The sequence below is a fragment of the Carettochelys insculpta genome, chromosome 25 (assembly GCF_033958435.1).
Source record: "Carettochelys insculpta isolate YL-2023 chromosome 25, ASM3395843v1, whole genome shotgun sequence".
Classification (NCBI taxonomy): Eukaryota; Metazoa; Chordata; order Testudines; family Carettochelyidae; genus Carettochelys; species Carettochelys insculpta.
Genome location: NC_134161.1, coordinates 10,830,321 through 10,854,044, shown reverse-complemented (window position 1 = coordinate 10,854,044; position 23,724 = coordinate 10,830,321). Strand labels below are relative to the sequence as shown.

Genomic DNA, 23,724 nt, shown 5'->3' with positions numbered 1-23,724 from the left:
GAGAAGGATTTTTGGAGGAATTTGATGGAGGATAGGCAGAGAAAAGTTGTTTTAAGTGTAGGGGACAGTGCAAAGGAAGGCACATTGCTCAGCCAGGGTGTAGGACGCAAAGGGAGGAGTTAGGACAGAGGACCAAAAAAGAAGATATGGGGCTGGAGAAGGAGGAAATGGCAGCAGAAATGTAGGTGGAGAGATGTAGGAGACTGAGTTTAAAAGGACACCGAGCCACTAAAAGGTATTGGAAAAAGGGTCTTTCCAGGGCTGTCCAGCTAGGTTCAGGACTACAATGGGAAGTTACCCGCTTCCTCTTCTGGATTAAGATCTGGAATAACATACCAAGGGGGGAGGGGGGGAAAAATCAAACAAGGAGCTAGGGCCTTCCATTTTACAGTTGAAAGGAGCAGGGAAGCCCCCATGGCCTTATGCAAAAAAAGACTGATTCCTTTGTAAGGAATCACTGAGCAAGGAATAAAACAGGTTTTATAATAGCTCAAGCAGAGACCTGAGCTGGGCCTGAATCAACTCCCATTAGAGTCAGAGACTTTAATGAGAGTTGGCTCAGGCCTCAAAAGGAGGAAGAACAAGGAAGCTAGTGGGGAGCCTTGTGATCCTCACACTCACTGGATTGTTTTCTGGATTTTGAGGAGCCCTTGGATGACTTTTTGGGCTTCTTTATCCGCTGGTATTTCAGAGCTTCGAGCCTCTCAGGTGCAGCAGCATTCCCGGATGGAGGTGGACGTTCTCTAGAAAGGAAAAGCAGACATGCGCCATCAGTGGCCCCCTGTCACACGCTGGCCAGAAGACTTCGCAGGTAGGGGGACTGGTCATCCTCTGGTATGGAAAGGAAAATGTGAGGAATCCTGGGCCGATGGAGTTAAGGTCAGCTGGCCGCAGCTAACCATGATGCTGGTGGAAACATGACATCCTCTACTCACTGCCTTTGGGACAGCTGTAGTTCTTCCCCACCCACCTCACTTCTCTGGTCCACTTCTTCCCTCCCTCTCACCCCACTGATGCATGTAGACCAGGCAGAAACAGGCAAAGTTTATAGAGAGGTGTAAGGCTCCAGCCCCGGCTCCTCCTGCGGACAGAATAAAATGCCTGCTGATGGCTGAGCTGTGGAGGAATCGGAAGAGCCACACTGTAAGATAACTGGTACCAAGGCTCATGTCTTAAAAATGCATTGTGTCTGTAATTTCAAAACCATTAAAGTGGGTAGAGGGGCAGATCTTATGTCCGACAAGGCACTTCTGGGAACCCACATCAAACCCCTTTAAAGGAAGAGAAAGGAAATGGCGTAGGGACACAGAACCACAGCCTCCATGTTACTGCTATGTGTGTTGCCGACAGCGGCTCCGACAGACAGACGCAAGCAGAGACTCTGCCCTTCCCCAACCCCACAGCAAAAACAGGGACCATACAGCAAACAAATACAAGCTCACAAGCCAGCAGTTCTGGGGCTGGCGAGTTGGTACTCCTTCCAGGATCACGGCTCTGCACCACAACAGGAACATAACCAAATAAGAGCTGAGAACAGGCTCTGCTTAATCCTTAGTTGCTAGACTTCTGATGTGCTTCCCCCGTAGAAGACATACCGCGACTTTCAAATTAAATTACTTATACACAAGATTTTAATCACTGAAAGGGGTTCCGGGGGCCCAGGGAGCGGGGGAGGAGGTTACAAGTATCTGTTTCCTGCAATGGGATTTTCATTCAGGGTTCAATAGGATGAGTTTCATCAGTCCACTTCTCTGATTTATTCTCTGGTTGGTTTATTCTTCCACCAAAGCCTGCTACCAGGTCCACCTTTCCTCTGGAGATTGGATACATGGGAAATGGACTCTGCATGCTTTTTGGTGCAATTCCTCCCAGCCTGCTAGTCCTTCCCTGACCAGATGTTGGAAGTCAAGCCACTGGGGAGGGGGCAGGTGAGTACAGGAAAACCCTTTCTTCTGGGCAAAGTCTGTCCAACTATGTATTTTTAAGTTTTCACAAAGTCTTTGACTTTCCCATGACAGTTCTACCTTAAGGCATCTCTCCACCAAAACTGAGTTCACTACCCACAAAAGAAAGAGCCTGAGCATGGACATTTAGGACCAGATATAATACAGACTAGGGTTGTGCTGGTGTCTTCACTCAGCTCTGTGAGCACATCCCAGTTATAACCACAGGGTGTTCCTGTGCAGCAGACTTAATGCCAAAGAGTATGGGGGTTTGAAATACAAGCAAGGGCCCATCAGTGAGTAGTCAGCTCCATAAAGTTGTTCTCACTGTGACTAAGCCAATACTGAAGCCCACTTCTCCCGAGATGAAAGGAGGTTTAATCCACTGAGCCCTCAATCCAGTCTCCCTCTCTCTGTCACAAGTTGCCAAGTAGGCCAGGACACTGATCAAACCTTCTCCCTTAGCAAGTATTTTGAGAAGTGGCTCAGAACATTTCCTGAATTCCTTCATGGGCCTGGCAAGGTTACTCAAATGTCAGCCTATCCACTGTCTCCTGCTGTGTGACAGGTAAATGCGGAGGTCAGACAAAAAAAGTCAGTTCTTCTGCATCTCCTGGAGAGCCACAAAAGTTGACCAAGCATCACAGAAAGCTCTGGGAGGAAGAGGAAAATAAAGGCAATGGTTCTTTTCCTGGACGGCAGTTTCCAAGAGTGAGCACCAGCCAGGAACACTGCACTTAACGCTCCCCTGAAAAGGTTAATTTAAATCCAGATTGGAGCCGGTCTTCCGTTCACACTGTATTTGAGATTTACTAGGAACAGCACACACTCTGGTATTCTCATTCATTCCCATCAATTCCTGACTCCCACGTGCTCATCTCCAAGGCAGCCGAAGAGACCGAGATGGAACCGATAAGCATGGGACTGATGGAGGACAGTGTGTTCAGAGAACCAAAGCTCACTTTGAGATGCCGGCCGTATGGCAGCCTAAGGTAAAAACAGAACACGGCCAGAAATCTAGTTTGCCCTAACAAGGACAGACAGAGAGTAAACAGGGCAGCAGAAGCACAAAAGATTGGACAAGTCAACAATTACGTTAGCATGTTTACTGGTAAGAAATACACAGTCTATCTAGGGAGAAAAGGGAAAGAGCCTAACACTGGTCATGTCTGTCTGACAGTCCCAGGGGAAATGGCAGTATTAAGTGCTGTAAGCTCAGAGAATGCTCTTTCACTGTTGCCGGAGTGAACTGCACTCTAGCACCCAGGCTAGAGATCAAAAAGTCTACCACCATGAGGACCGCTCTGTCCCGAGAGCATCTACACACACACTTTTTTCTGAAAGAATCTTTTGGAAAAAGGCACACTTCCTCATTTGGGAGAGGAAGAGGGCCTCCGGAAGAAGGGCTGCGTTCTTTTGAAAGGAATTCAAAGAGTGCATTGTGTGTGCGGATACTCCACTTGTTCTTTCAAAAGGAGGGTCTATTTTTCCAAAAGGACTTGGCTAGTGTAGACGTGGCCAAAGAGAAAAGCAACTCCCAAAACAAGCCCTCTCCATTTGGTTTAGTCCTAGACCTCAACTCTGAATCTAAGGTGCCTGAAATTACACAGGCCTTTGAAAAGCACAAGAACTTGCAAGACTCATGAAACCCAATCTCTGGCTGCAACCAGCCCAGGCTGGTGCTGAATGGGTTTGAAGAGGAGTAAAAGAAACAGAGGTTGGAGGAGACACTTGGTTTCTATTCCGCGCTCAATCAAAGCTTGGCTAAGTAAAGTATCCCTCAATGCATCTCCATTGTCCCATCTGCACAGTAAATACCTACCTCGCCTTTTTTTTTTTTTTTTGAGGCTTCAAGTGCTGTGATATGCCCTGATAAAAGACGTCACAGGGCACTTGGATATCTGTGTGCTGAAGTCAGGGCATTTCTTCGAATCTGGAGGTGGACTTTATTCCCTACTTTCATCCTGATCTTCTTGAGTATTTAGAAGATACAGTACCAGGACTCATCATTGCTCAGCTCTACACCCCTCACTACATTTTGGGGCTAAGGCCATGGCAGAAGAATAGGTCTTTACCCCGAGAGAAGTCAGGCTAATGTATGAAGAGGCTTTTGTAGCAGTACATGCTTAGCTAGAATGCTGCAGGATGTTGACTGTCAGGTTTCTAAAGACTTCCAGATGATTGGCAAAGCTTCTTGATTCTGCTAATAGCACTGAGGAGCATATGGAACATAAGAAATTTGATTGAGCAGCTGGGGGCCAGCAGATGCAACTGAAGCCATAAGATTTACAATATTAAAAACAGCCCCTTTCACGTTCACTGCTCAAGCACAGGCCTTAAGGTGTGATTAATGTGCAGACACAGATCCTTGAGACTCTCTCTCTGAGGCAACAGCTGGAACTCCCTACAACGCAGGAAAAGCATTAATTTCAACAAAGGAGAAAACACCTTTCTAGACAAGCCACAATTCCCTCCTGTTGGGGCCAAGTGAGAATTTCACCCTCCTCAGAGGGGCTAGATTTAGGATGCACAAGAATGAAGGGGCTACAGTTAAATTCCTCTCCGTAAGGCACTATTAGTCTCCAATGGTGAACGCAGGGTTATAGATTAATTTTAAAAGCTCGTGCTCCGGAAACATTTCTCTGTTTGGCGTCCTCTGATAAGACACAAGTAATGTTGTGCTGCTGAACAACAACTGGTGCCAGCAATGGTAACCCTTGCCTTCCACTGCATCCCAGCTCCCACATGGAGTACTCCAGCCCTGATTTTACTGAGTTTTCAGCATTAGATGAATGGGATAAAAGCCTGTGGCTACTATATGCAGACAGGTACTGAGTGAACTTCTCCAAATGCTGCTGTCAATGTAACTCAATCCTGACCAAGAGTGAGCCCTGTTCACCTGGTCCTGGTCTTCCATCCTGTGCCATCACAGACTGAAACAGCACCTGTGCCTTATGTCCTAAACCAACAGGAAGTTCTAGCTTGCAGCACCTATTCCACTGCTGGTCCTGCTTGCCACACAACTCTGCTGATCTCACTCAGCCTCAGCTTGTAGCAGCCCCGGACATTTCCGCCACATACGCCTTCTAAGGAAATATTAGTAATTAGGATGTTTATGCTGTTCGAAAAACATCCATTCGAGATTCAGCTGGAAAGCCATCAAACTCATTTCCATTTCCTCTGTCAACTAGGACCTTCCCACAGCACCGCGACTGGTTTCCAGCCAGACACAGGGAGTGCACTAAACCTGTGCTCCACCATACACACAATTTGACCTTGGGTATCACAGATGCGAAGAGTTGACAATGGCAGAGGGAAAGAGACTCACCAACCGACTTATACCTTCTCTACCAATCTGCAGCCAACACCCCCTTCCCTGTCGTGATTGTTTCCAAGGCCCAAAAAGGCCTCCTGCTCTTGCAGTGTGTCGGGCAGCAGCCTATGCATGAAGAACATCTAGAAGCACCACAGGTGATGCAGAGGAATCTGACCCCATGGTCATTCACTTCAGAGCCTTGAGTCACAACAAGGCAAGGTTGCTTTAAAAATGCAGTGGGTACTTTTCATGAGGCTCTGCAGTGAGCACAGATCCCGGACACTACAACGCATCAGCTTTGGGAGAGAAGAACTCCTGGAGACGTTCTCTCTACCTTCAATTTACTACACTTGCAAAAGCCAGAACCCAGGCTCCCTGTAAGCTGAGCACTCGGGTGACCTCACAGGAAAGATTCAAGTGCGGCCCGGCTGATTAACAGAGCGCCTGCTGTCATCCACAGCTGACAGCAGGCATTTTTCTTCTGGTGGTGCACACCTGCACATGCCTGGGTGCACCTAAAATGTATTCCACCCCTGGGATGGAAAAAATTACAGGCAACATTGGTCAGAACCATATGGAAAGGAAATTAGGGAAGGCGTCTCTAGGAGAGAAGAACGCATTCTAAAGCTTGCACATCTCACCGCTCCCCCGCAGAGGAGGTGAAACAAGAGTCTCCAACATCCACAGCAAGAAGGGCTTTCTTCTTAGGCTAAAAGAGCAGTTGCTCTAGTCCAATCCCCATCGCTGTTCTTCTAAGACCTTTGCCTGTAAGAAGTCAGAAGACCAACAGTCAAACCCTAGGGAATGACTGCAGCCCATCTCTGCCAGAATGGGAAACCCTGTCACAAGAGGAGGCAGGGTGCAATATGCAAGTTTTCCCTTACAGGAAAGCATCCCCTGCACGTCTTCCCTGCCTCTCTTCTCTTGAGCCAACAGGAACAGAACTTAAACAACAGCTCACCAACTGTAAGTCTAGTCTGAACCCCTCTAGGCAGCCTGTGACCCACAGGTTCAAACCTGGTCTGGTTTACTCTGTCCTACTCCCTTTCAAGAATATTAGCTACATGGGAGTCTTTCATGCAAAGAAACATTACAAGTTCAGATGCATTATGTGCTGCATGGAGACTGGAGATCCCAGGATGAGGCTTTTCTTAGGAGTAGGAGATTCCTCTTCCCTACAGTCTTGTGCAGGACTGATTGCTGCCTCCACCCCAGAGGATGCTGCAGGTATATCCCTTGGGATCAGTTAAGGGCTTTTCGAAATTAAAGAGGCTAGAGAAACACAGAAGTCACTCCCTTTCCAAAGAGCTGCTGCCCAGGCCCCGCACACCACAATGAGACAAAAGGAGCTAGTAAGAGCGGGCAGCACGCTGGCAAATGGCATCCTTGCTACAGGCCTGCAGACGACAACTCCTCTACGCCACAGACTTCACCATGCTGACAGGAGAGGAAGGAGGTAGAAAGGAGAGGAAGAAGAGATCAGTCAGGGAAGAACAAGGAAGATAAGCAAACTGAGGCGTGAGAAAACAGAAAAGAAAAAAAAAAAGGAAAAAAAAAAAATCACTCAGACAAGAGGACTCAACTTCTCCAAGCGAGAGTGGGTGTGAAATGCATGCAGGAGGATTAGCGCATGGACAGGTCTTTAAAGGGGAACCTGCTTGTTTCAAACTCAACAAGAGGAGGAGACCTCCTCCCCACACCAGGGGAAAGGCGACTTTCCTCACCCATGGAACAGACAGAGGCGGAAAAAGAACCCAAAAAGTTACTTGACTACAAGTGCACCTGCTTGCACTTCTGGATACTTGAGTACAATGAAGATGGGACGTGTGCAAGTGTGTGTGTGTTGTCTGCACTTTTACTCCAGTAATTTTCCAGAGGCATGCCTGCAACTTGTACTTAAGTACATTACCCCACTCCTGCCAAAGGAGCTGCACTTTTACTCAAGTAACTTTTTGGGTACTTTTCTACCCGTGGAAATGGACACAGCTTTGCCACTTGCACCTAGATGGTCTCAGAGGCTTTGGAAGTACACAGTACTGACTGTGCTATCCAATGTGAGGAAAGGAGCTGCACCTGCCAGCACAGAACAACCTGGGATGCATGTGCCTGCCTTCCCTGTGGTTTTTGGGTTTCCTACTGCAGTGAGATGACACAACTAATTCTTCCCAATTAGGAGACATGTTCACGGCACATTGGGCTCAATTAAAAGAAAAGGGCAAGTTACTAGCGCTAATTTGACAGTGGCATAAATTACCCACTCCCTTAAATAAAACTTGCCTGCCCTGCACACAGCAAAAGATATTGCAAAAGCCATCCCACTCCTGCCGTGCCAGGGGAATATAAATGACACTGCACGCCTGGAGTCATTTGTCTTTCTCTGTTTGCCCCCATCTGCCGGTCCTATCCAGCCTGATCTGCATTCATCCCTAGAGAGGAGATCCCCTTCACACAAGCAGTGCGATGGGGCCGAATGGTAGCCCACCACAGAGCTCAAAAACCACGTCTCTCACCTCCTCTCTGCTTTCGTTACTGAAGCATAAAACCTGGCTGGTCTAGGATGAAACACTGGTACCTCTGAGCCACTGACAATTTCACAATTCTAAAAAAACAAAGAAATTATTTGGCTCTGCTGTTTGCGGGATTCTTGTCTTATTAGCGTGCAGGACTTATTATCCCTCTGCCTTCCCTGTTAGGGATAGTGTACACAGGTTCTGTACCCAAGTCCTAATGTAAGCTGTATTTCAGTCCCTGGCCACTGGTGGACGTTTTTGTGGCTTGACTGCTACTGTGATCTTCACACAGCTTCCTAGACTTTTATAGGCACTCGTGAATGTGTCTGCCTGGAACCAGAGTGAGAAGATGATTGTCAAGGCTTTAGGAGTACCAGGAGGGAGATCTGGGACAGAAAGCTTCCCAGGCTGCCGGGCTAAACAGAACACCTCGAAAAGAGGGCCCCTATCTCAGTAGCTTCTCAAGCTCGGCAGAGAGGACTGAAGCTGTCTGGCGTGGAAACAGGAGAGTAACGCTCCAAAAGGACACGGAAGTGAAGAGGTCACCACTCCTCCATCAGTCACACATTCAACACTCCCACCCCACCCCGATACTTCACCATACCCCCATTCTCTAGCCTGGCCTCTGTGTGATACACACCCCATTCTAACACCTCATTCTCTCCCCACTGTGCTGTCCTTCCTTCCCCAGTCACAGACACATCCAGGGGGACTGTATACCTCCAGGTGTCACCTTCAGCTTTCGCTGTTACACTACCCTCAGAGGTCTCTTATCCAGTCCAACGGGATGGACTTATACTACTACCTTCGTGCTTGGCCTAGGTCCTACATCTTCCCCTTTGATAAGCACCACAGCCACAGTTCTTGAGAACTACTGGGAAGCTGCAGCAGGCTCAGTTAGTGGCAATAAAAGCAGGTCTAGGACAATACTTCCCTGGGTCCAATGTTCCCTCTAATTTTTTTTTCCATCTATGTGTGGAATAAAAGTTATTATGTGCGCCAAGGAATGTGTGGGTGTGCACCACCAGCAGAAACACACGTTGCTGGCAACAAGTGGCTGTGGGCACTTTGCTAATCCAGTGGGCAGCACCTGAACCCAAGGTAGCCACGCAAGCACTTAGCTTACAAGGAATACTGCCTAGGTCCCAATCTGGTTGGTATTGGCCTGTCATTTCAACTGGCCTCCACCTCTGGCCTTCAGAGCTGGTAGCTAGCAACATCTAGCTTAGGGCACAAAGGGACTCAGCCAAAGGCAGAAGAGAACGCTCTCTCTCAGGAAAGGAGTCTGGAAAAAAGCTTCCAATGTATCTCTTCCAGAACATTGCCACACCTGCAAAACTGCCTTCAGAAAGAGCATCTCCAAGAGCTGCTTTCTCTGAGAAACCGAGCAAGATTTGCTTAACTCACTGGAATCACTGTTGGAGTTGAACATGTCTTGCCAGGTTTCATTAAGGACAGGTTGAGAGAGATGAGGCTTCCACTGTAATGAACTTATTACAGTTCAAAAGAAAGATTTATCACTCTGATGAGCTGGTGCTCTTCAGGGTACTGCTGCAAATAGCAAAAGGAAAATACAATAAAAGCAGAACTCCTCCAGTTTAACACAATTTTGGAACCTTGAGAATGAAGGGGGACAAACTGTGCCTGCAAAAATAAAATGTGAGAAATATTTTGAAAATGAGTTCCCTTTACTGAATTCATGGAATGAGATCGTAGCCCCAAAGAGCTAACTGTTCATTAGCTGATGTCAAACACATCTACTATTAGCTGTTGCTGAGATTTGTATCACTATACCCTTATTTGTAATCCCTATGATAAACCCAGTATTTAAAAAAGCTTCACTTCTCTAATACAGCTGACTATTTATGGCACTTGCACAGCCCATTTCTTGCAACTCATTTGGGTAGGTATTGCTATCCCCACTGCCACGGGAGGAAAGCCAGGACATGTGAAGTAATTTGCCAAAGGTTATGTGAGTCAGTGCAGAGCTTTAATTTGAAACTACATACTCCCAGTTCCCAACCTTGTTCAGCCCACTAGCTCATGCACCTCTTTACACTATAAATAAGGAGGAACTGTTGGCCCCCTGCATCAGGGTGATCCCCTACACAAGTCACAGCCACTTCAAGTCTCTCCCCATGTATCCCAACTGTGAACAACACAAGAGAGCATCGAGGCACTGCTTAGCAGGAAAAACCAAAAGCCACAGAGACTGTATGTGCAGTTTTTGTCCTAGTATTTTATAATTCCTCATTCCCCTTTAAGGAAGAGATGGGATTGGAAAAGCCCCTCCCATGCCCCACTCCCCGCCACCCTCCGACAGCCCCCACACCATCCTTTCAGACATGGATCACCCTTACCTATTGAGCTGAGGAGAAGCTTGTCTCGACAACACTGCCCAGAAAGCTGAGATTAATCAAAAACAAAGCAGTTAACAACACCTGCAAGGAGCCGAGCTCTGCAACACATCAGCACGTCAAAAACGCCAAAGGAGAAGTGGGGAAAGAAGCCAAAAAAAAAAAAAAAATAAAAAAATAAAAATAAAAAGCCCAAAATCAAACAAGACTGGAAACAAAGGAAAATCAACAAAGCGGATGAAAACACTGCAGATAAGCGCAGACCACAGTGCTCTGACACAGATTTGCCCTGTGACTTCCTTAGAACTGCTGGGCCTCAACAAGATGTTCTGTCTCTAGCAGATTGGTTGGAGACACACACATATATATATTATATATAATGTATACATATATATACACGCACACATAAACACACAAGATATACATATGTTTTTGAAAGCCACAACAGAATTGATTTGGGGTTATTTTGTTTTTACAGACCCCCTCTAATATAAGCACCTTTCTCTGACCCATCCACCCAGTCTTCTACAACCAGCAAGCAACAACAGGGCTGAATGGGGTAAATGGGTTTCTAAGGCATTAAAGCTTCCAGGTACAAGAGAGGGTAAGTGAAATGCAAAGGACACCACAGGGTGAAAAGCCAGGCTCCCGCCCCCAAACCTGCTCCTTTCCCGACATGTCGCTAACGTCTTACACCTCAGCCAACGCTGGCTAGACAAGCTTGGATGCTGTACTTCCTCCTTGCCTGCCCTACACTCCTCTCTCAACTGAGCTTAACTGCAGTAAGCCTACAGCTTATTCAAGTCATTAACGCTCCAGCTCCACAAGTTGAGGGATCGAGAGGTCAAACCCCACTACGTGAAAAACAGAATTTAAAACAAAAGAAAAGGATGGAAGGAAAGAACATCTACAGGATCTAAGATGCTGCGAAAGAGACAAGGGAGAGAAGAAGAAGGAGGCAGAGACGGAGGGAAAGAGAAGAAAAACAGAAAGGCGCTTTGCCTGGCGCAACCCTGGTACCTGGAAAACCAGCCGCTGGAGAATAGCGCAGCAGCTCGCTCTTTGGATCAGGCTCTGAGAATACCAGCAGCTTCCTGATTTCCACTCAGGTGACTCTTCTCCTCACATGCTCTTCATGGGACTAAGTCCTTGCCCCCTCTCCCCGCCCAAGTCTTGGGGCTGCAGCATCGCTTTTGGAGATGGAGCGGTGAGGTGACCTTTACGGCCCCCTCTGTCCTTCGTTATGGTCACTGGACTGGGCGGGAAAGGGCAGAAAGAACCCAGAGAGGCAGGCGCACTCATGTCCCAGGAAAGCCAAGATCCAGGATATAAGAAGATACTGTCAGTGACCCTGGGTCACTTACCCAACAAGCACAGGCAACGAGACCCCTAATCTAGTCCCTTCCGTGGCCAGGCTCTTCTCCACACCTCTGAAAACAGACACTCCCAATTCCAAAGAGACTTGCAAGGGAAGAGCAGCTGTTGTAGAGTAACACACTGAACCACCAACTGTTCCTCTGCTTTTAATTAAGCCACTAACTTGAGCGGTGTCCTAACAGGGCCAGGGCAAGGCGCCAGTAGCGAGAGTTTCTTCAGAGCTGGTTCCTACCAAGGCCAAGTGGGAGTTACCTCCAAAAGGGATGCTGCAGCGAGTCCAGACAACCCCTATGATTTCAGATGATGAGGATGAAGATGAGAATGGGGGAGGGAGTTGGAGGCAATGGGTGAGGTGAGGAAGGGAAGGAAGGGCAGCTCAAGGGCAGCTCAAGGGTTCAGACAGACACTTACCCCGAAGTGGATAATGTTGTCGGTGTAGGCTCAGGTCTGAGAATCTCCTCACCCGCCCTCCTCGGAGAGGGAATTTGTCCAAAAACATCCACACTGTCCCCAGGAAGGGAGGGGCACTGAGAGGAGGGGTAGCCAGTGGCCAAAGAGGTGAAGGCCATGGCAGGTCGGTAGCTGGGGCTCTCTCCCCTGCTGCTCTGAGCTGGGGAGCCAGTTGATGGGGTGGATTTGCGGGAGAAGCTGACCGCTGCGGGGGGCTGCAGGGTGATCTCCGACATTTCCGCTTGCTGGATGAGGCCCGGCCGCGGTCTGGCACGTGCAGTCAGCTCCGGAGAGCTGTTGCGAGAGCTGAGGGGGCTTTGGGTCAGAGGGGAAAGCCTTGAAGGTTGTAGCACCACCTGATGTAAACTGGGCTCAGCCCTCCTGGCTTGCCGAGGGCTAGGCCGAGGTCTGGGTTGGGGCTCATACCACCTGGTGTCCAGGCCAAATGTGCTTGTGCCGCTGTGGCTGACTGACTCGGACGGTTCATGGTAAGGCAACACGGGTATGCCCATACCTTGACTGGTATGTCTTAGCTGCCCTTGACTCGCCATAGGTTGCATAGGTTTGTCCTGCCATTTGGTGGTGGTGGGCACAGAAGGTTGGTTCCTGCCAGGTGGCTTGCCAGTCCAACTCTTTGGTGCCTCCAGGGGCAGAATGCCAGGATAGGACGCAGGAACCTGGAGGGAAGAAGGGGGCGGGCCCCTAGGAAGACAGGCCGTCGGCTGCACGCACTCTGCCACGTCACACTGGTGGAGCTGGTGAGGGAAGATCATGGGAGAAGCCTCCAGGCTGCTGAAAGGGAACTCAGCCCTACCCCATGGCTCAGGAGATCGGCCCCCTGTTGGCGTCTGGGTCAGGGGCAAGGTGCTGTTGGAAGCATTTTCTCCATTCTCCTCGGGGATGGTGGGGTGTCCAAAGGGCCCCTCGGGGTGCAGAGGAGGGGAGGACATGACAGAGCTGAGAGGGCTGACCTCTGGCATGTAGAAGGGTGGCGGGTCCACCTCCCCAGGACTGCTGCTGCTGAGGTAACCGTAAAATTGGCTGTGGTGGAAAGGCCTGGGAGCTGGCGGTCTGGTCTGACCAGTGGCCTGCAGGCGACTTTCCAGAGCACCTGTGCCCTCCAAGCCCCTATGGAATCTGGGGCTGTATGCTGGTGGCTGAAGGTACGATTCCTGGCTAGAGGAGAGAGGGGTCAGCTGAGATTTGAGGGCTGCCACAGAGGTGGGCACAACGGGGTCATCATTCTCTTCGTCTGACTGGCGAAATTCCGGGTACATGTCTGTCTCCTCCACAAAAGGAAAGCCCTCTATCCGGCGGGTCTTGAGAGAGGGCTCCATCTCAGAAGGGTCCATGACAAAGCGTCCATCAGGCCCCCGGCTGATGAGTTCAATGGGAGTAGTAGCCTCAGCTTCAGCCTCAGCCTTGGAGACACTGTACTTCTTGCTGCTAATGGCCCTCTTCGTCTTCTTGTAAAGGGACAACTCCTTCTCCTTGCTGGGGCTTAGCATGCGCTTGCCCTGCTGGCCCTGGTCATCGGAGGATTCCGAGGGGGGGCGAAGCGTGCGGATGCTCTCAGGGCTCACTTTACCAGAAGACAACCTGGACCACAAAGGAGAGAAACCACAAACTAAAAACAGGGGGGATGGTCACGTGGAGAGGAGAAAAGGTCAGGGGCTTGCCCAGCAGGATTACAGGCTAGCTGGACACAAACAAATAAAAGCCTTAATTGTTCCCAAAAGAGTAAAGCCTGAAAGAATTTAGTGTGGGCATTATTATGATGGCAGAAGCTCGTGTGGTTCTAACACAAGCTCCAGCAGCGTGCATGGAAGGGACACATAAAAGAGACCCACAGGTGGGTCACTACTTCTACCCCGACTGCCAAACAGAGAAATATGTTCCATATTCTCGCATCCCTCCTGAAGCAGCCAACCCCCTGCAATTTCTTGCAATTAGTTCCACCAGCCCTTAGGACTGACTGAAAACATGTCCAGAGCCTTCCCTCAGTTTGGGTCAGGACCCAAAGGTCGGTCTGTTCATCGGACTGATCCAAGCTCTTGCAAATCGAGGTTAAGAAACCCCTCAGTAAGATGTTCTCCCTCACTTGATTTCACTCCCAGTGCTTCAACTTGCAGCTGGGGAAGAACAGCACAAGACCACCCTGCTTGCTGAATTTGGCAACTTCTGGTCCCAGCTCACAAAATGAGAAGAAAAAATATATTGTAGTTTTCCCCCAGGTGTGGAACGTAAGGGAGGAAAGGGGCGGCTGCTTGGAAGACTTCACCTATCCTAAAACAGAAGTCCTGGGATTGGAGAGAGATTTTGCAGATCCCACTGGTCTTCTCAGTGAGACAGAAGAGCCCACAGGAACAAGGTGAGGGGGAAGAAGACCTCAACAGAACAAGATTAAAAACACAAGTGTCAGGGTCAGTGCAGGTGTCTTGCATCATGCTTCTGAAGCTACCAGATGAGGTGATCAGAGGCCAGACTGATATACTGAAAAACAGCCACCTCCTTCTCTCTAGCTACCCTTGCTAGTGGATGCACTGAGTACTTCTGATGGGCCCTGGAAGGCGTTGAGACCAGTGGGACAGAGCAATTCAGGGTTTTTAATGGTGTGGGGAGGAAGAAAAAACAGGGGACTCTTCAAGGCAAAAAGAGCTGCTCACCGAACTCTAAATTTCCCAGTGAAAATAAAAAAAAAGTGACAGGTGCAATATTCCCAGATACAGTAGAATTTACATTAAGGATCCACAATTTCTTTTAAGCAACCACTTTAAATCTGCAGTACAATTCCACCTTACAACAGAAGTCCAGCACTACTCCCTTGCGAGAGCTCCTATGGCAGGCTTCACTGGTAGCTATTTCATCTCTTTCTGCTCCAAAGCCAGGCTGCCTCTTACGCACTACTTTGTTCCAAAGAGTTAGGGAACACCCAAAACATAAGCTACTAAGAGCACCAGATTTGAGACGCTCGAGTATTTCCATTTCACATGAGCAGCATCCCTATAAAGAGATATGTCTCCATAATCTACCAGCCAGAACATAGCCTGAGCAGCATCACTAAGGTGGAGATACTTACGGAGACTCCAGACTCTTCCTGCAGTGGGTTATCGAGAGAGGAGGGTCTGGAAAAGAGAGAGTGAAGAGAGAAAGCTAAAGAGGCGCAAGGAGGCAGAAAGAGGCACCAAAAATCTTACATCAGCAGCAAGGAAAAAAAAAAGACACAGATTTTGGTTGACCTAGTGCTTTAATAGTTGCTGACGAACAACTCCAGACAGTTTACTAACAATCCTGTTGTCACTGAATCCCACGCACCAGAGATAAGAGTCCACCCTCCACATCCCCAGCCAATATGAATTTCCCTGCAGTTCCAATGCCAGGTTTACATCACGGAAGTGAAGGGGGTTTCACCTCTTTCTTTGGGTGATTCTCTATAGCAGAAGCCAAACTTACTGACCCTTGGAGCCACACAACATAACCTTCAGAAATTCAAGAGCTGCGAAACACAACCTGTCCCGTGGCTTAAGATTTCATCGCCGGGGGTGGCACATGCCGGGGAAGTGCGCCTGGCTGAAGACTTGAGCCCTGGCACCCATGATAGGAGCTAACACCATAAGACTGTCCCCCCATCTGCTCATGGGAATAAGGGGACTTCGAAGTAGGCGGAGTCCTTTCGAAAAGGAGTCCCGTCAGGACGAGCTGCGCGGCAGCGAGGAGCGTCAATTTCGAAGTGCCGTGGCCACCCTCATGCTGATGAAGCGCTGAATATGCATTTCAGCGCGTCATTAGTAAACTCCGAAACGGCCATTTGCGTGGACATTTCGAAGTTTGGGGCTAGTGTAGATGTAGCCCATATGGTCCATGATCTGAGCAGCTGTTCGTGATGGCCCTCACAAGGAAGTGACGTGAGGACCAAACACTGGAGGGCGGTGGCAAGGAAGGAGTTTGCAAGAAGCTTCTCTCCCCAGGAATGAAACATCCCCAAACCTCAACCCCACTGATCTAGCAGATATCACCATTAGGAAGGTTCCCCTGCCACGTCGGTCTAGGCCCCTTTCTCAATTTGATCTTTGTCCCCACATTGCGGCCACCTTTTCTGACCACCAGATGTTTCAGGAAGCAGCAGAGGCTCCTGTCCAGACTTTCTGCTCTAACACAGCAGCATGTCTTCCCTCAGAACTGAGATGTTGGGGTTTCCACAAAGCGAGTCTCAGCCCATTATTTCTGCCCTTTTAATGTTTAACCCATTGGATTAGAGGTGTGGAAGAAGGGTAGGGGGTGAGGAGGGAAGGGCCAGGATCGCATCAGTCACAGCTGTAGCACAAGTTAGGGCAAGCGTCCCCTGAAGAAACTCGGGGCGAGAAGGGGACACCACGGGCGAAGGTTACCACCAAATGGCACAGGAGGAAATAAAAGAGCCGGGCTCACCTTTCTTGCGCTTGAGCTTGCGTTTACGTTGTTTGTTGACAAAGCAGGCAGTTAGTGTGCTGAAGAGGATGGCAGCAGCCAGGAAGCAGATGGTAGCGACAATGCCCGCCAGCACTGGTCGGGCCAAACCTTCGTCTGTCAGGTCGGGCGGGGGGAATACGTCTGCAGGGAAAGGGAAGAGGGGAATCCTTTGGGTCCTAAAAGGAACTGTTCTCCTCAGCCAGGGTCCTCATCCCTGTCTGTGAACTGAGGTTTGCCCAGGGCATGAGAATAAGTTGCAGAATCGGATGGTTCAGACGCTTGCTGCCGAGGTTCAGAGCCCTTCCATCTCAGGTTATCAGGCCCAGAGTGGTAGTGAGTGAACACTGTTACTACCAGATGCCCAGGAGGTGGCCTTGAGATACTTTTCGGTCTGAGCCCAGAGACTAACAAAGACACATCCACCTCACAAAAAAGCATAATCATTATTGGCAACCCACTTCTCCGGAGAGCAGTTCTAGCCCTGGTCTCGTAGCGGAAGGTTGCCTGGCAACATACTTTAACTCTGACTTGCGGGATCACCTGGAGGAATGAAAGGGGAATTCAGTCTCTGTGCCCTCATTCACTCCACCTTTCCAAGGAGACTACCAACAAAGAGGCCAAATGCAGTGGTAGGTTTTTCCTCCTATGTTCTTATATCATGTCTATCCCTGCAGCATGCAAGCACCGCAGAGTTAAGGTGGACACCTGCCTACTGGATGTGCACTCAGACCATGCACTCAGTACTCACAGGGCACAGAAGAACAAGTCGTCCTGTGGCACCTCATAAACTAACAGATATTTTGGAGCATAAGCTTTGGTGGGCAAAGACCTGCTTCATCAGATGCATGAAACTAGTCTTTCCCCACCAAAGCTTTTGCTCCAAAATATCTGTTAGTCTATGAGGTGCCACAAGACTTCTCGTTGTTCTCCAACATACAGACTAACACGCCTACCGCTCTGATACAGGGCACAGAACAGTTATCCAACAAGTTTCAGATAACAATTTTCAGTGTTTGCTGACCACATTAGCTAATCTACAAGTGAGAACATACAATTACTGGGAAGTGATTTGATGTGATTGTGTAATTTGCATCAATGTATCCACCTAAGTGTTAGTATCAGGGTTTGTAAGCCTGCCATCAGCACTAGCCTGTAGAATTTTTGGGGCTGAGATAGTACTAACTGCCATAGTATAACTATACCTGGGCATATGTTGAGGTCATCTACATGTTCAAGGGGTAGCAAAATTCAGGCATGCAAACTACAAAAGAGGAATCTAACCTTTACAATAAAGTTACTTCCAGCAAAATGTTTCTGCATAGCACCACTTGAGGGCAGCGCTAGACTGGATTTGCCCTGTACATAGCAGAACTGAAATAAAATTGGTCTTTCATATTGTCAGCTGTGTAATTTAGGATCCTATAATTCTGACTTCTCTCTCTCCTTCCCTGGATTATATTTCCTTCCATCACAATGTGCTATTTTTGCTATGGCTGCTTCTCATGCAGTCTGTGAAACACACCTCTGCGCTGCCGTGTATGCGGGACAGCATTATGCTTTCTTGTGTTGCAGTGCCTTATGTGGAGCTTTCATGCTTTTGTTTTCGCTCGCTGTTGCAGTATCTCACTGCTCCTTCATTTCCACGTCAACGCTGTGTATTTCCTGGTCTGAACCACTGTTTACTATTCACAGGGCAGAACTGTGATGCGCTGCGAATCCCTATTCTGGGATGTGCTCCGTTACTTGGTACCTGATTGTGCTCTACTACGGTACAAAACACCAACTTTTGCTACTGATGGATGAGCTACTGTGTTGCACCCATTTGTTCTCTCCCGCTTCAAGCTGTCCCAATCGGCATTATCCAGCAGTGCTTCGTGGATGTAATCATGGGAGCTGCAGAATACTCTGTTTCCAGTGAAGTGAGAGGACCCTTAAATCTGCAGGTAATAGGCAGCAGATACTGCATCTCACCAGACTGCAATATTGCCTTCCTCCGTTGGGCTCTGTGCTTAACTGCATGGGGGCTGAAAGAACACTTACCTGTACTGGAGACACCCGCTATGTTACTGGGTTCACTGATGAGGTCCTGCATGACAGCCAGAACTCGGAACTCATACCAGGTGTCCTATAGTGCCAAACAGAATAGGAGCCATTAGTCAGAAGTTTCCTTCCACAAATTAGCACACCAGAGCAAATCAAGCACCCAGGACACCTTCTCCAAATCAGATAGTGACAGGGGAATATGTTCTTCACTGGGTCTATGCTTCATGACACCAAATTAGCCCCTATTGTGGAGTAAGCGACAGACATCCTGAAGATGCTCCCCATATGATCTCCCAGTGTTGCAATATAAATGGTGCACAAATCAGTAGGCCAGGCAAAGGGCCAAACTTTTTATAAAAAAAAACAAACGGTGCCAAGACCGCTTCTTACCTGTGACAAATCCTTGGCAAAAAAGTCACTGTCAGTCCCCAAGATAGCATCGTCCAGTATCTCCCACCTCTCCCCTACGCGGAACTCCATGATGTAATGGTCAATTGGAAAGCTGTGATTGGCTGGAGGAAGCCATGACAACAGAACTCCTTGCTGTGTCCGATTGGCTGTTAGGCACCTCGGTGGAGTAACCAGCACCAGGGGTTCTGGAGTTGTTACAGGGAATGCTGAAGATGCACAGGACAGAGAAATCATTTAGTGGAACCAAGAAAAAAAAAAGAGCAGTAAGTTCCACAACTAGCTGTTTTCTCCCATTCACTTCAATGTGCACATGGGCCCACCTCTTCTGTAAATCATCCTCTGCAGATCCAACACCACCTACAGCTGTCCTGGTTAGGACTTAGGCCTTAAGAGTTGCGACTCCCCAGGCTTCAGGGCAAATGCCAACCTGAAAGATGCATGGGAAAAGACTGCACAATGGCAGTATGCTAAGGGTGTTTTAATACTTTCTCATAAGCATGGGCCATCGGTTGCTGTCTGAGACTAAGTCATGGACTAGACAGACTCTGGTCTGATGCACTATGGCACTTCCCTCTGCTCTGCAGCCTCACAGGTTGCAACTAGAAGGCCTCTTTTCTGAAAGACACAGATGCCTTGATGAGAAAAGGAGCAGCCTTAGATGCAAAGAGGCTATGAAGAACAAGGGATGTGGTATTAGAGAGTTCATTCATCCTTGCAACTTTTTGAGACCACCCACCAGAGAAGCAGCAGGAATGCCGATTCCATGCTGTGACCTGGACCTGTAAATCACAACCAGCTATTGCCAATGAGTTTCAGTTACTACCAGTGCGGGCTGAATGTGAAATTGTGACCCAGAGGTGAACGGTACTGGGTATGAAATTCCCAAGCTGAGGCACTACTCCACTTTTCAACATTTCTCTCTGCAATCTGGTGAATATCAACGCACCCGAGGAGTAAGTCATGGAGCACACTGGTACTTGCATGGACAATGTCTCTTGACTCCATTAACAAGAGAGAGGACCTCCTGAACAAACAACAAGGAGTCCTGTGGCATCTTATAGATGAACAGATTTATTGGAGCATAAACTTTCGTGGGCAAAGACCTGCTTCTTCCCATGCACTGATGCAGTTTGCATCTGACAAAGTGGATCTTTGCCCACAAAAGATTATACTCCAACAAATCCGTTAGCCTAAAAAGGTGCCACAGGACTTCTCGTTTTTGTGGATATACACTATCCCTCTGATACCTGACTTTCTGAATGAGATCAAAGGACCCTTCCTCATCTCAGCACCCTTCTCCTAAGATCCAAGGGCTCTCTGAGCTCCTTTATCACCCCCATGCCATTCTAACTCACCTAGAGTGTTCACAGTGACCACCTCACTGAAGGCGCTGGTGCCAAGTTTGTTTTGAGCCAATACACTGAACTGGTATGCCGTCTCTGGTTCCAGGGTGTCCACCAGTAGCCAACTAGGACCAGTTGGTACCGGAAGAGACAGCCAGTCATGAGGTCCAAACTGTGCTCTCTTCACCCTGTCAAGAGAGAAGAGAAAACTCAAGTGCAGGTGCTTTTGAGAGAATGCAGGAATGAATGAAAGAAAGGGGATGGGCAGAGAGCCAATCCCTTCAGCAATAATGGTACTAGCCTGCAAGAGGGATTGGGTTTCACAAACCAACAGTATGTGCTCAGATTCTGCCACCTACAGAAGACAACTGTCTTGGAATTGGGTCAGAGGAAAGAGAGATTTGGACTTGGAATGTTTGCTGAGCCAAAGGGCTCTTTACTCAGACCCACTGAACACCCTGTCAGAAATGTACCTTTATTTACCGTGACAATCCTGTCTCTCCTCCCTTCTACATTACACCAGACCCATAGCAAACAGCTCTTACGATAATGGCCAGAAATAGCACCTTCTTTCCCTGGTCTCCATGGGTCTCTGAGTCAGATCCTGATTACTGGTCAAGACATTGTATTCCTCTTTACTTCACTGCCACAGCTATGGCAGAGAGAGGTCAATCTATTCCACCTCACACGTCAGCCACAAAATTAATTAAGTTCTCAACACAGAGCAAATACTTCCCACGCAATGCATCCCCAATGGGGAAACAGAGCCCGACTGTGATAACAGTACATAGGAGTAAACCCGGAGTCACTCCAGTGAAACCAATGGTGTGCCTCTGGATTGATATCAGGCCAAAGAAGAGCAGACTTTTAAAGGCAATTGGCCAAACTCATTGGAACCAAAGCCCCTTTATAGTGCCCATGCAGTGTACATGGGTTTAAAACCAAGAGTGAATTTTTACATTTCAGATCAGTGTAAAGGAGCTTTAGCGTAAATGAGAGTCAATCCCAATGGGTTTACACAGGCATTATGAGGACAAATGGTCCTCAATATTCTTCATAAATTGGTGATTAAGTACAAGTCAGACAGAATGGAGGGGGCGAAATCAGTCAAGTTTGGTCTGATCTCAAGACTGCAGGGTTGACAATGGCAGTTAGGAAAAACCCTTCCCTCTCTCCAGACAAGACAGACGCCAAATCCTACATCTTTTCATTTGGAAACCGAGTAAAAGCATTGGAGACAAATAAAGAACTCCTGGGTGCGCTTCCTAGAGTCGTTTCTTCCCCCTGACAGAACAGCACACTTTTGGTACCACCTCAATTGATAATTATAGCAGCACTTCTAGAACACAGAGGGCAAAATCTCTGAAGTAAGTTGAGCTGCATCAGTGGAAAATTCAATACCTGTGTCCCGTATTTCTTTCCCTTGATCACCATTTTCACTCTGATGGTGGCTGCCCTGGCCACCAAAGACAACGACAGCAGTTGCAATCCCCACAGATTTCCTCGGATGCAAAACACGTGGACCGTCACATTGCGAACACCAGAGTGCCACACCTACCCAATACGTGACCTGGGAACCCAGTCCGAAGACCAAAGAAAAGGGGCGATTTCAATGTACCTAGTGAGATGGCAAGAATAACAATGCTCAGTCAGTCTGGGAAGATAGGGACCTCTTGTTTCTCAGCCTCTTGCAACTAGTCCTCCTCAGTCTCCTCTTTCCCCACATCCAGCTGGTAGCAGACATCCTCACAGATCACCACAAAGGAGAGACTCTGCCAGTGGATGGAACCCCCCATAAAAATGGGTAATTGTACAGTAACTATTGTTACTTCAAACGTACTGTGCACATGTATCTACCACTGTGGGTGTATCAAGGAGAGACTTTTGCTGGATCATAGAAAAGCTTGATACAGTGTCAAATCCAGCATGAAATAGGCTGGGCTGTAACCAGTTGCCTTTAATCATCTCAGCACAGGTTACAAATTGTCTGGGAGAGGATGTGAAAGATGGCGTGGTCCAGGTAAAAATGCCATGATAGCCAAGGAATGGAGTTTCTCTTCAGTTTTGGAAGAACGGGGCATTGAAAAGAACACAGTCTTAAGCTTGATTTCCTTAAGAAAGCTGAATAGATTTTTTCATGTCCAAAATGGTCAAAGATCACCTCTTTTCTTAGGCCAGGTCTACACGAGACCTTTAGGTTGATAATCGATACCCAATTCCAGCTATGACAATTGCATAGCTGGAACTGCCTTATCTACACTTGACTTACCTGGCTATTCTCACTGAGAAAGAGGTTGATGAGAAAAATTCTCCCATCGACCCCCGTTACTCCTCATGAGACTGAGGAGTACAGTGGTTGACAGTTGACCTCTGATAGCTGGATTTCACACATCCTCACTAGTTGTGCAAAATCAATCCATGGAAGATCAACCCTGACTGGGATGTACTGCCAGAAATCAGGAAGTAGCAGGAGTAGAAACTTTTCACTGTCATATGGAACTTCCTCTAATGTTCCCAATTTTAATCACAACTGAACTATTTGGGCTAAAACAATCTCATGAGATTGGTCACTGAGCAGGAATACAGAGGACAACATGAGAAAGGTGGAGGGAGCTAAACTGTATAACACATGCTTACTTTCCAGTGCTAAGCACCCACTTGTCCAACGGGATTGCTCTTGGAATGGCAGACAGCTGCTGTAGCCACACTTAACACAGCATCTGACACATTGATCACTGCTTGGAGGCAAATACAAGCAAAGACATATCCTTCTAGAACTGATGCCTGTGTTCTTTGGGCAGTCTGACCATGAATTTTGAAATTGCTGACTAGATAATAGAAGTATTTTTGGACAATGCCAGATCATCTGAAAGCCCCACCTGAGGGTTCAGAATGACATGCTTTTCTGACATACATATCCAGCCTCTTGTAATCTTTATCCTGTGACAAAGCCTGAGTAAAAGGCTGCCTGGAATGTTCATTAGCCACTGTGATCACTAATGAGTCAGGAAAGGAATGAGTAAAGAAATAATCAAAGTCTTGCTGAGGAACCTAATAACATCTGTTTGACAGGATGGGACAAAGACAGGTGTTTGCCAAAGGATTGTCACAAGCTCCAGTAAAGCTTTAATATTGGAACGGGCAAATGTGATGGGGTGGGTGCTGCACTTGGGCACAGAAGGAGCTAAAGCACGCCAGAGAGTTTGTGCAGAACTCAGCCAATCAGAAGGCAACTTGCTGGGATAGCCCTGATATAAAGTATCAGAGAGGTAGCCCTGTTAGTCTATAGCTTTGAGAACAAGAAGTAGTCCTGTGGCAAACAGATATTTTGGAGCATAAGCTGTCTTGGGCAAAGACCCACTTCATCAGATGCATGAGTGGGGGGTTGGTTTCAGAGGGGTATTTAAAGACTGGGGTCCCAGTAAAAGGGCTATGAGGAAGTGGCCCAGGGAAGGCTGGCAACACAGGAGGGCAGTAAGTGGCTGCCACTCAAGAGTCGCTGAGTTGGACCCACCCCACTAGCGA

General features: G+C 48.1%; 1 protein-coding gene across 3 annotated transcripts in view; it reads right to left on the bottom strand.

Annotated features, from left to right (window-relative positions):
- Positions 1-23,724, bottom strand: part of IGSF9B (immunoglobulin superfamily member 9B) — a 105,009-nt gene that overhangs the window by 9,883 nt on the left and 71,402 nt on the right. The window contains exons 13-19 of one of the 3 annotated variants that reach the window (XM_074976951.1): positions 20,212-20,387; positions 18,836-19,062; positions 18,443-18,527; positions 16,382-16,543; positions 15,033-15,078; positions 11,915-13,552; positions 622-743 (exon numbers count right to left, since the gene is read on the bottom strand). In XM_074976951.1, coding sequence (XP_074833052.1) covers positions 622-743; positions 11,915-13,552; positions 15,033-15,078; positions 16,382-16,543; positions 18,443-18,527; positions 18,836-19,062; positions 20,212-20,387 — 2,456 coding nt within the window. The remainder of the gene's footprint in view (positions 1-621; positions 744-11,914; positions 13,553-15,032; positions 15,079-16,381; positions 16,544-18,442; positions 18,528-18,835; positions 19,063-20,211; positions 20,388-23,724) is intronic. The other 2 variants (XM_074976952.1, XM_074976953.1) reach the window with 2 other exon arrangements.